Source organism: Emydura macquarii, unplaced genomic scaffold (assembly GCF_026122565.2).
Source record: "Emydura macquarii macquarii isolate MOO-44397 ecotype Brisbane River unplaced genomic scaffold, CSIRO-AGI_Emac_v2 contig_2768, whole genome shotgun sequence".
Taxonomy (NCBI): domain Eukaryota; kingdom Metazoa; phylum Chordata; order Testudines; family Chelidae; genus Emydura; species Emydura macquarii.
The window spans coordinates 38,690,052-38,707,135 of NW_027132905.1; the positions used below are offsets into that span (position 1 = coordinate 38,690,052).

Sequence of the window (17,084 nt, forward strand, 5' to 3'; positions counted from 1 at the left end):
TGCTATTGTGGCTATAATCTATTAACCCAGCATTACCCTAAATAAGTGTAGATTCCCTTAAACTAATATTCTGAGCTGGAACTGAGTTTGAAATGCATGTGTACATATCACTATTGCTGTCATCCTGATTTCAGGTTATAGTGCTATTCAGGTGGAAAGTGGCTAACTGCATACCATTGCACATCAATCCCCATGGCCCAAGGACATTAGGTTCAAGAAAGAGTAAGAGGCTATTTTCTGGCTGTTTGCATGGAGTAGTGTACAAGTTCATAGGTCAGTCTTTGCATTTAGGTCACTCAATACAGTGAGTGCTCCCTTCAATTAGAATTAAATATGGTATGAAATGCATAGTGTTAGACCTGAATACTTTCAAAGAGTCAGTTATCGCACTTTTGAAGAGGGAGTTATTTTGTCATTTTAGGCATGTATAAGTATTGAAAGTCATCAGGTGTGAGAACCAGTTTGCTTTACTGATTAAAATGTTAAGCTGGTATCAGAGCTGACCTGTGTTGCTCTAAATTACAGCTGATTGTGTAGAAGAGCATTTGTAAAAAGGGGAGAGGTGAGATTCTTGCCAAGATAGTTCTCTCACTTTCACACCTTCTTTAGTTGTAGGAAGTTACACAAAAACATACAGGGACCAGCACAGGAAAGAGGATTTCAAATAAGATGTTTTAAAGAATTAATTACAGAAATGTGACATATCAAACTGGATGGAATGGAAGTAGAGTAAGAATTCCATAATTGTTGGGGAGAGGTGGTCCATGTTAGCCAGCATCCTGAGTGTGATCAGCCCCAGGATGTTTCAAAGGAGGTATAACGGATGCCCTGATAAATGGCTTACTACAGATTTTTTCTTCTAATCCTTATCAGTTTGTGCTTGGTTTATGACCCAAAACATGAGGGTTTAAATCCCTGCTTTTACAACCTCTACAGTTCAACCAACTAAACACCAGAGAACTGCTGTTAAATTAATCTTTACTGCAAAATTAACAAAAGCTAGACATTATTTTAGAAAAGAGCCCATATTGAAAAGAATGTGCAGTCTGTTGCATTCCAGAGCCACATTCATAAAGAACATACATACTTTATTTCAAGTTAAAAGGTAAAAAATATTTTAACATACCAATTCCACTGCTGCTCAGCATTTCAATAGCATGTTGAGGGGCAGAGAAATGCTTCTAATGAAGTTTAAGATGGATAGTATAAAGGATTCATACACAATGAAGCTTGTCATAATCTCATGCTGTATTTCTACTCAGCATTTTTGTATACTGCATTTAAAGTTAATAAATGCAGTAGTACAGCTTTCTACAAACTTAAATGGAAGATTAAATAAGACTGAAGTACAATATAATGACTAAAGCTTCCCCTCTTCCCAATAACTACAGGGCCAAATAGATTACAAAAACCTTACTTTGGTGCTATTCTAACCTGGTCCATGTTAAAAAAAAAAAAAAAAAAAAAAAAAAAAAAACCAAACAAACAAAGAACACACTTTTACTAAAGAAATATAAAACTAAAAGTAGAATTCCCTTTTTAATTATAATACTTCCATTCCCATGTGGCATTAAAAGTAGCTTCCGTGGAAGGCAAAGATATCCCTTAACTGTCTTTGAAATTTTTGGCTATTCTATTTCAAGATATTTCTTTAATACATGACTGCAAAGAGAAGTCATACATAAAATAAACCTGCAAATTATATAGATTCATATTTGATAGCTATTTAAAAGAGGCCAGAGAGATTACTCAACCAATACTTAAAATTACCGAGTAACTGTTCAATTCCACTGATTAGGAGAAGGCATAACAATCTAGCTTTGACAAAATTAGCTCCCTCTTCTAAAGAATGAGTTCTTTAAATATTTTACTTTGAATTAGTCAAATTCCTGAGATTACTGTAGTCTAGACGTTAATACCTCCTTAGCCAATATAAAGTCAAGTCTCAACAACACATGAAATGATTTGATAGCTATATCTATGGAAAGATACAATTGCAATGTGGCATAAACATGCTATGTATGTGTGTTCTATATTGATAGGGAGTATGTCACACAAGTCACATTTAACAAGGAAAGACATTTAGCTAGAAATGTAAGAGGAAATCATTGCTCACTAGAGTTGCATACAAACAGTGGCAGTGTAAGTTAAATCCAGAGAACTATAAGAATGTAACTACTTTGACCATCTGAGATCAATAGCTGACTTAACCATCTAATGAACTTCATAATAGTACAGTGACTGTTCTGTGAAATATTCATTCTGCAACTAACCAACCTTTTATCCATACATTTTATGCATTTTTGTTCTTTTTTGCCATGGAGTGAGTTCTCCCAACTCTTGCCCCCATCACATTTCCTTAGAGTAGATTAAATACAATGAATTTAAAATCCAATTTTGCCTCTTGTCATGGAGTAGCCAAGTTTGGCCTCATTGTTGATGAAAGACATCAATCCCACGTAAGTTTCAATAAGAAGAGGACGTTCCAGCACTAGCACTCCATTGGCCCTCCCTGGCAATGGACACTCTTTATGGGCTTTCTTCACAGCTTGGATTAATTGAGTCTTAAAGTTTTCCAACTAAGGGTGAAAAAAAAAACATTTTAAATACACCTGCTCTAACAGTCATCTTAATATTTTCCATTTGAAAATTTGTTGCTAGTTTGGTTATGAAGGCAGAATCATACAGAAAAGTGCCACTCATGCTGAACAGAAGATTACTAACACTTATATAAAATTGTAATTGTTATACATAAGACTACATACATCCTATAATAAATTCCACATGCTAGCATTTACTGATCCAAGTAGTTTCAAATCAGAACATACATAAAGATCAATCAGCTATAACAGTAATTTTTATTTTATTTTGTTAAATGCTTAGCTCTAATACCTGTGTCCACAAATGATAGTTTATTTACCCCAAGACACTTTCACTTGGACTCTTTTTTTTTAAAAAAAATTTTTTTTAAATCAAGAGCCACTAAAACAAGTGTGTGGAAAGGAAGGTTTATATATTTAGTAACTACATATCATTTAATAGGATTCTTCTAGAATTACAAGCTACAAATATTCTAGGTAAAGCCTGGACCTATTCCATGGAGAGAAGAGAAGCTTGATAAAATTGTACCTGCTGTTTTAGGCAAATGTTTTCCTCTTTCAGCTTTAAAGTTTTTTGTAAATTTGGAAATCATTGCAACCTCATTTTCACTATATGAACATGATCTGAAGAGACAGCAAGATTTGCCTGATGACTTCTAGCAACAGGCTAGCAGCAGCACTACCCTGCTGAAATAGATGGAGAGCATAGAAAAAGCTTGGAAGAAAGAATAAATGTAAAGAAACTGGCCATCACCAAGTCATTTTCAAAAGAAGGTAAATTCTTAAGAACTGTATCCAGATTAAATCATCAACATGGTCATATCTAATACAATATAGATAATTTCCTTACTTGGCAAAGGGATGCAATCTTCTCATCAGCATTTGCCATTGGATGTTCCGTAAAAGTAGCATAGGGCACATTTGTGGACCAAGGATTCCATCTGTTTATGAAGGACGCACGGCTTTGCTTATCCCATTGAATTCGAATACCAATACCTTCTCGCCTGACAAATTTGAAGACATCACATATTTGATAGGGTAGGTCTTGAAGCTCTTTACAGAGCAGGTTAATTAAAAATGTAATTTCCAAGAAAGCTGAATGCTTTACTGAAAACAAAGATCCATTTTAGAATTTTAAAATGTTTCTTTGTTAGTGGTAAGTAGTCTCTATATAAATTATATCAGCATAGTTTATAACACCTTGAAGAAATCAGTTATTTATACCAACTTTCAAATTAAGCAAAGATGATTTTTAATGACAGTTAAATTGTATGGAAAGGTAAAATTTGTTAAAATTAAATATGTGGGTCTTCTTCATTTACATTCATGTAGCCTTACCCTGGTGTATTGTCTCTGGTAAAACTAATACTCCATATGATCAGATTTACTTACAAGTTTCTAATATAATGCTTACACTGAACTAGTAAAGTAAAATTACGGACTGCCTACAAAAAGACTTTCCCCAAAATAAAGCAATCAGTCCACTAAGTTATAAAAATTATTTCAGGAGTAAACTGCTTTCAGTCTAAATGATAAAGATCTCTGCTGCTGTCAAACAATTCTTTGATTATAGCATAGCCAAAAACCTTGACTAATACAAACAAATGAAAAGACTATCAAACTTGATATCTAGTTAATGATAAAGACTGATAGCCTTATAATTAGCAGTATCATTAGACACATTAAAAAAATCAACTTACTTATTCAGTGATTTAGGTGGGAACTCAAATTCTCCAACAGAAATAGTGTCAACTGCATTGAGTGATATTCTAGTAACCTGCTGGCACTGGAGGCTGATGAAGTCATATTTACAGATCAGAAGGGACCAGTCAGTGATAAGAACCAGCCGCTCCTTCTCATTGTTCCAATGGTCAACTCTGGTAAAACAGATCACAATTTTCTCTATCATTCTTGAAATTGTCACCTAAAAACATCTAGTAGTTTGACTAATACAACAGCAACTGGGAGAATGATTTAATCAGCAGTAGCATTGTTCTGTAGAAAAATAAAAGATTAAAATAACGGTGATGCTGTATTTCCCATTCATGGCCATTTTTATATAGGATTGACAAGAGCCCAAAAGCATGTTCCAATACACAGAATATAGGAAAAACTACTAACAGAGTTAATCTTTAAAACGAAGGAAAAAGCTTCAGCTGAGTATATAATAAACAGCTTGTAACATTGTTTTAATGCTTAACTCAAAACCAGGTAGCACAAATCTACAGCTAAGTCTCATACAGTGTATCGAATCAATATTTGTAAATTCATATATAAAACATACAGTAAAGAGCAACAATTTGGTTTTAAGATAAATGATGTTGGATGAACTGTATACTGCAGACATGATTTTCCTGTCAGATTTGCACAGCAAAGTTGTACTTCAGTTACTTGCAAATGTCACTGAGAGAGAGCATTTTTTCTCCTGGATCTGCACAGCTATTAAAAATCTTGTCCTGAAAAGGTAAGAAAAGTCCCATTTGTCCATTAGTACTGTTACTTACTCTGTTAGCAGCCACACACTTTGCACCTCTCCATCTTCAGTTGGCATCACAACTACACGAATCTCATTTACTGCCTGCTCTATAGTTCCAGGCTAAATCAAAAAGGAAACAGGCTTTATATTTTTCTATTTACATATTCACTAACTTGTTAGGTCTCTGGCTCTCAGATTTCTGGGCACTGGTCATGGTAAACAAGAGCTATAGAGTAACTTAGCTTCAGTACCTCCTGAAAGGTAAAATAATGTGACTCTGGCTGGACGTTTCAAATATTCAAACCGAATCAGGAATTTTAAACAAGCACTGTTTACTGAGGCAAGCCCTCAATCCCCTACGGTATCTGCCCTGCCCCTCTAGGCTGCAGCAACCACGGGCAAGGCGCACCCAGCCAAGCGCTGCTGGGCAGACAAACAAGCGGGCTCCTCCCTGCCCTCTGATTATAAACCCGTCCCCCCAATAATCCCTCGAAGGCCTGAGCAGGGCCAGGGCGCCCGGCCCTAGGCCCAGGGCTGGTGGCAGCTCCATGCGGCCGGAGCCCGCTGTGGGCCAGCCCCCGTGGGGACAGTACGGGGGGGCGGCCCCAAAGCCCTGCGGGCCGTGGAGCGGAGGGTCCCGGCTGCCCCCGGCCCGCACCCGGAACACGAAGTACTCCTTGAGGCGGCCGCCCCGGGTCGGGTTGCGGACGCTGAGGGGCCGCAGGGTCTGGCGGGGCGGCAGCGGCTCCCCTGAGGGGCTGAAGGGCACGTCGGCCTCGGTCGGCACCAGCAGCGCCGCCCCCCCGGCGGGGCTCCCAGTCCCATCTGGGCCGCCTTCCACTGCGTCCCGCAGCTGCAGCATCGCCCCCCTCCCCCCGGCGGCGGCGGGTTCCGTCCGCTGAGGAACACAGTCACAGACAGTCGCACTTCCGCTTCCGGAGGAATCGGACCCTTCCGGGATGGGTCCGCGGCGCGCGCGGCCGGGCAGGGGGGGGTTGATGGAGGGACAGGAATAGGAAGGGGGGGGGGGTGAGAGAGAGTAACGGGGGAGTGGGAGAGGGGAGAGAGTAAAAGGGGAAGGGATGAGGAGAAGGAGGGAGGGAGTAGGAGATGGAACAGGAAGGGAGAGAAAGGTAATTAAAAGATACAGCAATCCATCCATCCATCCATCTCCCCTGTGCAGAGTGGAAGCTGAGGGCTCCGTTCTGGGGTGGAGGTAGAGAGGGTGGCTGGTGGAGGGATCCAAGGACGCAGCTGGCAGAAGAGGGCGTGGAGTGGCGTTGGGGGCTCAGTGCCACTTGCATCAACAGTGTAGCTGGTAGAGCGGGATGGAGAATGTCTATTTGAAATGAAATCTCAATTGAAAATGGAAAAGAATTTCCTCTGGGAATGTTTCCCAGTCCAGCAGCAAGACTGGTCTGCCCTCTCCGGCTCCATTTCATGGGCCTGCCATGTGTTTCTGATATCAATAATCAACAGTGGAGACTGTCCTAAAGTGTGGTCTGGGGAGCTCAGTAATATGCCTTCTGCCTTCTTTAATACGCCTGTGTAACCCAACCAAATCAGCAGTGGTAAATGGGCCGGGTCAGGGTATCACATGCTGGGATGGGTCCATAAGCTGACCTGCATGTTAAAGACCAGGGTGATTTTGACCTGATCCATTTAATGTATTTGAGTTTGGTCTTTGGGCTGTTAAAAGGTTGCCAACGAATCTCTTGTTTGAGCAAAACGTGGGCACTCAAATTATGGGACTAACAGATACCCCAAATTTCTGTATATGTAATGAAAATTTGAGTCTCAAATCTAAGATTTGTCCCCTTTCTTTCTCACCATAATGGGGTCTGTCAGTCAATACAGTTGGTTGGGGTAGCAGAGGCTGCATTGTAACCTGTTTGGGAAACAAACAACTGTTCAGAAAATATTGAATGTCATAAAAACAATAAACAAACACTATGTAGGGACTAGAAAAGCATAATGGGAACATTGCTTCAAATTCAGTACCAGGCACAGGATTTTTTGGGTTTTTTTACCGCAACAGCTGGATATGCAATTTTTTACTGGAGCATTTCATAGTGTTCTTATTTTCTTGTATCAAGAAGTATTGAAAACACAAAGCTAAGCAAGATTTAGGCTGAAGTGATCAAATTAATGGGGCATATTTACATGGCGTGATTACAGAATATTGCTGTCATATAGACACCAGGGCCCAGCTCCTCAAAGGTATTTAGGCTTATAACTCCTAAATACCTTTGAGGATCTGGGCCCTGGTCTAAAATTTAACCTCTAGGCTACATATGTCTCATACTAGCATATTCAGTACAATGCAGCTTTATACTGTATAGGATTGTTCATATAGATTTTTGGGTAACATTTTCTAAAGTGCCTAAGACACTTTGATTTAAGCTGCTGAGTGTCTGTCTCTTGAAAATGGTACTTACTTAGGCTTCCAAATCAGTTAGGTGCTTTTGAAAATGTCACACTTTATCTCTAAACACATTACTGGGTTGAATAAAATACATTAAGAGAAGGAGAAGGAGAAACAGAAAAAGTTCAAGCAGAGGAAATAATGTTTTCACATGAGATGTGAAGTGTTGGAAAGCTGATGCGTAAGATACATGAATGTGGTTCCATATGGCAAGAGCTCCAGGGGAGAAAGTCATGGAGACAGAACATTCCTCTTATCCTAGAAAGAAAAAGATTGAGACACACTGACAACTAGTACCAGGTTATTATGTGGGAGAAGTTGCCCGTGTTGGTTTTTTTCAGCCTGTAATTTAGTTTCTAATGATGGCTATCTGGTGCCTCTTGAAAGCCCTAAATTCACTAAGAATTGTTTTTGAAATAAAATAGGACTAGGCTTTTCCTTTAAAGTTGTTTTAATAATCACACATTTTTAAAGATACAAACAATTTTCATCCACATTTAAAAAAAATACATTGAACTTTTGAGTCAGTTTTTCCTTGTTAAAGTTAATTGCATTTCTATCAGCAGATGGCAGTATAACTCATCACAACCATCTTGGAAATGCTGGAATCAGTGCCAAACCAAACCTGTAAGTAACACTGTGAAATTATTTACTGTGCTCCAGTGCTTATTTATATCATCACACTTGTTAATAAGCAATCAATGCAGATATCAGTTAAGTCAAACAATATACGTTGAGTCAAAACTGGAGTGAAAAGCATAACAAACTGATCAATGATCAAATTACCATAAGTATAAATATTCCAGCAGACAAGAATATGGGAATAATACCTACTATTTATATAGCACGTTTCATCTATTCTATACATCTTAAAGAGCTTTACAAAGGTGGGTAAGTATCACTGTTCTAAATTTACCCGTGGGGGAACACAGACAGGATAAGTGATTTGCCTAGGATCACATAGTGAATCAATGGTAGAATCAGGTGCAAGTCCAGAACGCTGTGCACTGTACCATGTTTCCACTATTTGATAGTCAAGATTAAATAGCTGGGTATCAAAGTATTTAGAATTTTTTTCCAGTTCCCTGTTTGCAGATTTTATATCTACTGTTTATAAGTCCATATTGTAACTCTGTTACCACTTTCCAGTGTTACTATACTTTGTGCCAGAAGATGAAATTTTTAACAGGCAATTGTGCTAGAAGACAGTAAAACTGAAAACATATTAAAGAGATTTGACATACAGTGTATTGTATTTCAGACATTCATCTTTCACACGTGTTTCATAAGTTAAGTCCATTCTTGAAACCCTTATTCAGATATGAGCTTTTTATTTATGGAAGTATCCCCCATTGTCTTCACTAAGGCTTCTAATGTAAGGGCTGTAGGACTGGCTTCATGTTCAGTAACTGCCCAAACCTTGTGTGTTTAAACCAGGGCTTTCTCCATCACAGTGTCACCTTCTCTTCCCAGACAATCCTACAGGGAGTAGCCACATTGTGTAGGTCAGAGGATAACCATCAACCTATGTCCATTGCTTGGCATCTATGCAAATCAGTCTGGAGGCTATTCAGACTGGGTCAGTTACTTGAGGTCTGAGTCGGGAAGATAAACCTGCAACTGGAATAATTTCTCTCTTGGCTCTTCTTCCTTCCTCTCTTCTGTCCTTGTGTCTATCCACTGGGGACCACTGTCCCTTTTTCATGGTTTGTGGAAATAAATTGGACTCCCTAAAGAATGGAATCCATTCTTATAAGCTGGATGTACATTCCAAAGACACAAGAGGGAGCTCTCCACTAAAAAGTGTACTGTCCACAAAGTGAACTTTGCCTCCATACTTTTAAATTGATGTAGAGGGTGAATTGGCTTAGAACATTACAATTGCTATCCCTCTTCATTTTTCACAACACTTCTTGTACCTCATGTTCTCCAAAGCTTTGAATGTCTTTCCTCAGTCAGAAGGACAATGTAATTCTTTGCAGGCTCATGAAGGAACGGGATCCATGGCAGTAGCCCTGGAGGGAGTGTATGAACAGGCAAAGTTCAGACTTCATTAGGTTGTGGAATACCAGACAATGGGTTTGTTAACTGTTAAAGTGTGATTCTTATTTAAAAAAAAAAAAAAAAGTGGCTATGCAAAAATGTCACTGTCACAGGAGGTTGGCCTCTTTAAGGGTTTATGGATACAGCCCCACCTGCAACTAAATTGCCTTCCAGCTGAGGTTGTGGGGTAGGTGTCATGTAATAGCCTGAGGAGTATCAAGGCCCAGATTTTTAAAGTCAGTGGGATTTAGACTCCTAAGTACCTACATCCCTTTTGAAAAGGAGATTTAGGCTCATAAATCAGTTAGGCATTGAAATGATGACCAAAGTGACACCTAAATAACTTTAAAAATCTGGGTCCTAATATATATAAAGGCTAGCAAGAGATCACTTGCGCTAGAGAACTGTAAGAGAAAGACCTGAGCTATTAAGTAGCTCACAGGTAGAAGATCTGGAGAGTGAGAACTGCAGGGATCAGGAATCCCTATGTCAGGGCAAGGTCCTGGAGGGACTGAGAGTTGTGAGAGAAAAGCCTTTAGGAACTATAGCCTATTTTGGACATGGGAACTACTTTATTTTGGTATCTTTTTCTATGTTTTCTGTTTAACCAATAAATTGTGCCCTGAGGCAAGGGCCTGAAACAGACTGTGAAGTGGCATTGATCCTTCCTGAGCTGGTGGGTTTCTGTTCTTCAGGTCTGCTGCCCCCCCACGGTATGTATTCCGAATGAGATCTGTTCTCTTCAGTGACTAAAATAAGTTTTCATTGCTTTCTACTCCGCTTAAACCTGAAGAACAGCACAGGTGAGAGTGAGCTGGAGTCTGGTTGTTGTGCATCATCACCAGAATTGCTTACCAAGTACCAGTTGCAGGAGTGTGTTGCCCTGATCAGGTGCAGTTGCATAATGGCCTGAATTGTACTTGTTCACTCATAGGCCCTGATCTTGCAAACAGTTACATGGTTAACTTTACTACCATGAATAACTCCACTGAAATCAACGGGACAACTCCTGATAATAAAGGTGAGGACATCTATAAAAATGGGACCTTAGTGAAGACAGTTTGGCAGTGAAGGTTTCACTGAGCACAAACTGTCAGCACTGATAGAAAATCAGAAGATAAGACAGAAAATATCATAATGCCACTATATAAATCCATGGTGCACCCACACCTTGAATACTGTGTGCAGTTTTGGTCGCCCCATCTCAAAAAAGATAAATTATAGTTGGAAAAAGTACACAGAAGGACAACAAAAATGACTAAGGGTATGGGATCTCCTCCTATAGGAGGAGAGATTAAAAAGGCTGGGACTGTTCATCTTAGAAAATAGATGATTAAGGGGGATATGATAGATGGCTATAAAATCATGAGTGGCATGGAGAAAATGAATTAGGAAGTGTCATTTACCCTGTTACTTGACACAAGAATTAGGGGCCATTCAATGAAATTAATAGGCAGCAGTGTTAAAACAAACCTAAGGAAGTACTTCTTCATACAATGCACAGTCAATCTGTGGAACTTGTTGCCAGGGGATGTTGTGAAGACCAAAAGTATAACTGGGTTAAAAAGAGAATTAGGTACATTCATGGAGAATAGGTGCATCAGTGACTGTTAGTCAAGATAGTCAGGGATGTAATTCCGTGCTGTTTGTGTCCCTAGACCTCTGACTGCCAGAAGCTGGGACTGGATGACAACGGATGGATCACTTGCTAATTGCCCTGTGTTATTTCCTCTGAATCATCTGTCACCAGCCACTGTTGGAAGACAGGATACTGGGCCAGATGGACCATTGATCTGACTCAGTATGGCCATTCTTATGTCCTTACTGGTGATGCAGAGGTGTAACTGAGGGAAGATTTTTTTCATGAAGAATCTGTTTCACGGGTTGATGATGCATGAGCCAGAAGGAACCAATATGAATTCAGATCCCAGGTTGAGGTTATTGGATTTGAGATTTGGAACATCTTTTTACTTGTAAATTGAGCAAATTTGATTGGGAGTCCTTGAGAGCCAATGTAGAATTCCACACTGCCATTTTTACAAAGTTATTTTTCAGATTTGAACAGCACTTTAGAAATGTTATATCACAATAATTTATAAAAGATACTCAATAGAATTTGCCTGCTGCTTAAAAGAAGCAATTTTAGGACCTAAATAGTTGTAGTTTCCCTTTATTTCAAGAAATCAATTTAATTTCACCCAAAGCCTCAGGGTCCTGAGAAAATGAGTGCTTGGATTTCCTTATTGCACTGACTTACACTCTGAAGTTTTAACAATATAATTTTTTATGTAGCCATGTCTGTTTTTTTAACAGAAAATATCAAAGTCCCAGCTGCTGGGCTTGGCAGCTGCTTTGTTCCTTGGAGAGATTGTTACACACAGAACTGTAAAGGTGGTGTCTGTGACACTTGTGAAAGGGTTCGTGTGTAAAGCCAGATATTTTCCAAAGTTGTTCTTTTTCCATCTTCTTCAAATGGATACATTTAGCTATAAATAAAAGCAATTGTTATTTTTCTAACTTGCTCCTAGACTTCTAATATGTTACTCCAAATTCAGCAACCTGTGCAATGCCCACCTATCACCAGCAAGGTCCACCTCACTTTCCTTGAGCCAGGAGCCTTGCATCTCTATTGTTTTTATTTCCTAAGGGCCACCCACAGTAAGCTATATGCATAAAAGAGCAGCAATAACAAGACTACATACACAACAAATGTAAGTTGCATTCCTCAAAGACATAATTAGAGCTTTGTGAATTTCTCATGGGCTCCCATGTCCTTACCATAGCTATAGACTGGCATTCACACACCAGGCAAGAAAGAGTCTGAGGGTCATTCAGAAGCTTCTGCCCACTTGCTCACAAAGAAATGATCTCTGTCTTTACTGAAAGAGCTGGGTAACCTATTATTCCTCTGAATAAGTATAGATGGAGTTGTGTCTAGTGAAGCTGGTGTTGGTATGAATTCAACTCAGCAAATCTTAACTCACGTCACATCATGTTTCCATAAACTCTTTGGAGCAGGGACCGTCTCGTACAGAGTGGCACAGTGGGGTTCCAATCTCACTTGGATCCTCTAGGTGCATAAATTCCAGAGTTTGGTTTCTTTCACCTGGTCACCCACATTTCTGGATGCTCTGCTGAACCACCTGGGGCTGGAAATCTCACTAGAGCAGATGCTCCCTCTGTCTTCCTGCACTCCTCATTAATCCCTCTCTTCTGCTGAAGGTCAGTCCTTTGCTGGGGACACACCAATCTGTTCACCTCACTCTACCTCATTGATTCCCCATCCCTTTCTGAAATACAGCTTTTGTCAGCCAGCGGCTCACTTGGGTGTTTGTTACTGCGGCACTTTCACACTTCTTGTCTGCTCTTTCCACCTCCTCCCATACTGGCCCATGCACTTCATCCCTGTCTGGAGGAACCATCTCAAGGGGTAAGAAGGGAGCTCAGTTTTTAGTAGCCCATTTAATCCTCAGCTTGTCTGCTGAGACTGACAATAACAGAGCAATTAATGGCACTTATAATGCTCTTTTGGGGGGGAGAGAGGGCGGGAGATGGGGAGTAACACTAGTCCATTTGGGAATTGGACTGAAACCCACCAACCTATTTCACACTGGCTAGCTAACAGTCATTGGATAGCAACACAATTTAGTCTCTAGTGTGCTGGGTTGGGTGGGAATCAATAAACTCGAAGACAAAGTCTCAGTACCCTATTTCCTGAGTGAGTCCTACTCTCAAAATCATTCCAGAGTAAATAGATAAAATGCGCTTATGACTTTGAGTTAAATTTCACTTTTGGGCCAAACCATAATGTCTGTTGCAGGTGGGATGTGTTTTCCACTTGCCAAGTATGAACTAAAATAAAAGTTTGAAAGAATGCTTGGCCATAGAGCAATGTTTGAGGAAAAGGGGACTGTGAGGAAGTGAGAAGCATGGTGCACAGGGACAGCAGAAGGCTGTGGTGTTTGTTTATTTGAATTTATACAATAATAAAAAGGGACCTCTAGGCTCCCCAGTTACAAGGACAAAAATAAAATGAAATAGTAGCCTTACCCCTGAGCCAGCACAGCCAATCCCCAATAAAACACAGCTTCCCTCCCCCATGCAGCTCTAACCCCCATCAAACCCCACTGCTCATTTAGTTTTTCTTTGCAGGAGGGACAATTAACTAGGAGAGGGCAAATAACTAATCAGTCTAATCCCTTCTGTCTCCCACTTTGCCCAGTTATTTTAGAATGATTTTTCCCTTAGGTCCAGATTTGTTTATTATTTTATGATAGTTTTAATCTTGCTCAACACCCCAGATGCACTTTAGAAAACAATGCACTAAATAACAGGATTTGTGAGCAAGGCACTTGTATATCTATTAACTCTCCAGCCATCAAAATGTTTCTCTGCCTTTTCCTGTCAGCCTTCACACACACACATCAGAATTTCTCTTGGAAGCATTGTGAGCCTTTTTATTTGTTCTAGATGTGCAGCTTGAATCTCTTATGACTCTTTCGGACCTGTCTTCTGGGACTGGAAGGATTGCATAGGTTTGGGAGTTGGCAAAAATAAATCCTTTTTGATCAGCAAAATGAAATTATTCCTGGTGCTCTTCTGCTGGGCTACCCCCCTCCTCTTCTTAGGATTGGGCATGGCTGGTGGGAGGGATTTCTGTCAGCAAGAAAGAAACAAGAGAGCATGTGAATGAAAGGGAGACCTGAGAAAGGCAAGAAGAAAGTTTGATTGGTCTCTTGTAGTGCAGGGGATAGAAGAGCTTCTCCTTTAGAAGCGAGTGTGTGTAAGAGGGTGAGTCTTCTGTCAGGAGAAAGATGGTAGTTGATGTAGGGAGGATGGCTTAGGGAGTGCAGCGAGGGTTAATGGAAATCTCTGACCATTGCTGGAAGGGGCTGGGAATTTCTTGTGTCCTCAGAGAGGTAGACTTCTCTGTGGGAGCTCCTGTCCTCTTTTTTCCTTCCCTTCCTGAGGGTTGGGTTATATATTGCCTTGTGAAGTGGATCAGGACACCAAACCAATCAAACCTACATGGGGCTTTGCTGTTGGACTGAACACAGGTTTTGTAAGCCACCGGCACTTTGGATCTTGTCAGAAAGCAAATGCCAGACGGACAAGCCACCTCAGCATATTTTAGTACTAACAAGTGAAGCTAAGGAGCCAGGATTGTTTTTGGAAAAGCTCTGTGACCACCGGCATTGTAAGCACTTCCCTTGGACTGAAGGTATAGGGAATACTGCCTGAACTGAAACTGTGTAGGAGGAAAAGTCCCAGAGTGAGAAATCTGCTTTGCCAGCGAACCCCAGCAGGAATCTTTGTGTGTTCCAGTAGCATTGTTCTTTGTCAGAAAAGGAGAAACTGGCACAGTCAGGAAGTAATCAGGAGCATTTTTCTTGGCCAGCCTCTCACTTGGGAAGGCTGTAAAACTTTCTAGGCACCCACCAGAGCCACCCTGAGAAAGGAAAGGAGCAGCAGCAATGGAGCTACACGTGTTGATGCTATCATTCATTCTCACGCTGCCAGTGTCTTCACTCACCTATGGGAACAAACTACAGCCTCTTATGTAAGTACTGAGTGAAGAGAATCACCAGGGTTGGGCAGGGCAGGTCAGATCAGCAAATCTTTAAGGAGAAACTGCCATATACAATCTTTTTTTATACAAAAATCTTTTTTTTTTTTAGTTTTCTCTGGTCACAAGTGTGCATAGAACAAAAGGGAAGAGGAATTTAAAAAGTCTGGATGCTTCCCTTTGCCTGTAGGAAATGATTGACTTTTTTTTTCTTATGACATGTAATTATTGTGTTAGCATGAAATGTAATTATATAGTTTGAAGACTGTTTTCCTAGAACTGCTGTTTTTATAATACCCTCTTTTCTATTCCTCTTTTCTTATTGCATTCCTCTTTGTAGTCACCTTTTTTCCTCTTGCTGTTAATCTAGATGCACTGAGCCCCATATTTTTTTAATGAAATGTTACAGCTTTAGTTTGGCATTAACTATATGGACCCTTTGGAAAACTTCCTTATAAGTTTGGTATCCTGCCAGAAGAAGCTCTCTCCATGCAGGGGGATCTCTCTGCTTCTCTTTGTAAATGAAACTAGTATTGTGCAAAGAAGTAAACCCATACCATCTTTTCCCTACATCAGTAACTCTGTTATTCGGGGTAGAGGGATGCCTGTTCAATGGCTGTGTTTTGGAAAATTATTGCAAAGATATTTTTCTTGCTTATGTAAAGAATTTCATATTATCTCCCCAGCCGTGGATTGTTGGATCAGATACTGGAAATGAGATGTGTGCCAGTGTATTTGAGAAAAGAAAATGCCAGGGAATGGGAAGTGCTGAATTTAATTTAGAAACATAATTCCCAATAGAGTACTCCTGACAATACTTTTTAGACACAAAACCACTATTTGGTGCACAAAAAAACCTCTCCTTCACTGCAATAAATTAATCCAGAAACATTGCTGCTTCCAACCGCGTTCTTGTGGTTCTTTTTAGTTTTTCCTTTTTGGATGTGAAGACAGCTAAGGGGTGAGACATTTGTAAATAAATAGCAAAGGACATGCAGCACAATACTATTCTGTAGATTGCCGTTTGATCAACTGCAAATGCAAGTTTTGATAGTTACATGGATGGATTTGTTGCCTTTTCAGAAAGGAGATACTAGCAAAATAACAACTGCTTCCTTGACCTCCATGCACTTGGGGCTTGGGTCTGTTTTACTGGTGAGCTGATGAGGCTTGGCTAACTGAACAGCTCTTCAGTGGCCACATGTGAGAACTTCAACAGGCAAGAATTTTAAGGCAAAGCTATTGGGGAAACGTTATTAATCCAAAAGGCATTTTCAGGCTTTCTGTAACAGTATCGTAATTGAATGTCTTGGAGCTGTAAGGTGCCAGCTGGAGTTGCTATACTTCTCCATGCCTGAATTATTGAGTTAGACTGCTGCTATAGAAAGATTTTTTTTTTTTTTTAAATGCATAGGCTCTTTTGGTGAACTGTAAGCACCAGAAATGGAGACCAACCAACAAACTGCTCCTAAATCTCATTAATTCACAGAGAAATGTTTGCTACACATTCTAAGATTAAAACGACAGATTCATATTCATTGAAGCACAGTTACAATCAGAAAAACTGTTAGACCACAATGGCACCTACTCACTCAATAGACTTGCTCCCTGACTCAATCATATTTGCTCAGCCTACTGCTAAAGGAAGTATGTACATCTCTCAGCCCTGCTGGTGTCAGTACGTCTAGGAGGCAGTGAGCTGTAGGCTATTCTGTCTTGTGCAGTATCAACAAAATCAATGTTTAAGCCTAGTGGCAGACTCATTACTTCTGGTGATTGTGTCGGTGGCAGGAGGCTCTCAGGTGGAGTTTGTGAGGATGGCAGTTAGAAAAATAATACGTTAGCCTGTACATAAGGCTCATATATTCTGGAATAATTGAGAGTGGATGAACGTGAATCCTGCCATCTGTTTTGAAATCCAGGCCCACAAGAAAATTGCTTCCTCTTTGACTCTTACTCTTGGTTTTAAGGCTT

At 40.1% G+C, this 17,084-nt stretch overlaps 2 protein-coding genes across 4 annotated transcripts in view; one reads left to right on the top strand and one right to left on the bottom strand.

The window, feature by feature from the left end:
* Positions 1 to 654: 654 nt before the first annotated feature.
* TPRG1L (tumor protein p63 regulated 1 like) lies at positions 655 to 5,962 on the bottom strand. Its single transcript, XM_067567112.1, has 5 exons — positions 5,735 to 5,962; positions 5,105 to 5,196; positions 4,301 to 4,477; positions 3,451 to 3,604; positions 655 to 2,579 (listed from the first exon to the last, which is right to left on the bottom strand). The coding sequence occupies exons 1-5, from the start codon at positions 5,936 to 5,938 to the stop codon at positions 2,385 to 2,387; spliced, it is 822 nt and encodes a 273-aa protein (XP_067423213.1). The 5' UTR covers positions 5,939 to 5,962; the 3' UTR covers positions 655 to 2,384.
* An 8,846-nt stretch (positions 5,963 to 14,808) lies between these two features.
* The window catches only part of MEGF6 (multiple EGF like domains 6), a 219,813-nt gene continuing 217,537 nt past the window's right edge, over positions 14,809 to 17,084 (top strand). For all 3 annotated transcript variants that reach the window (XM_067566717.1, XM_067566718.1, XM_067566719.1), the window contains exon 1: positions 14,809 to 15,104. In XM_067566717.1, coding sequence (XP_067422818.1) covers positions 15,019 to 15,104 — 86 coding nt within the window. In that variant the 5' untranslated portion in view covers positions 14,809 to 15,018. The remainder of the gene's footprint in view (positions 15,105 to 17,084) is intronic.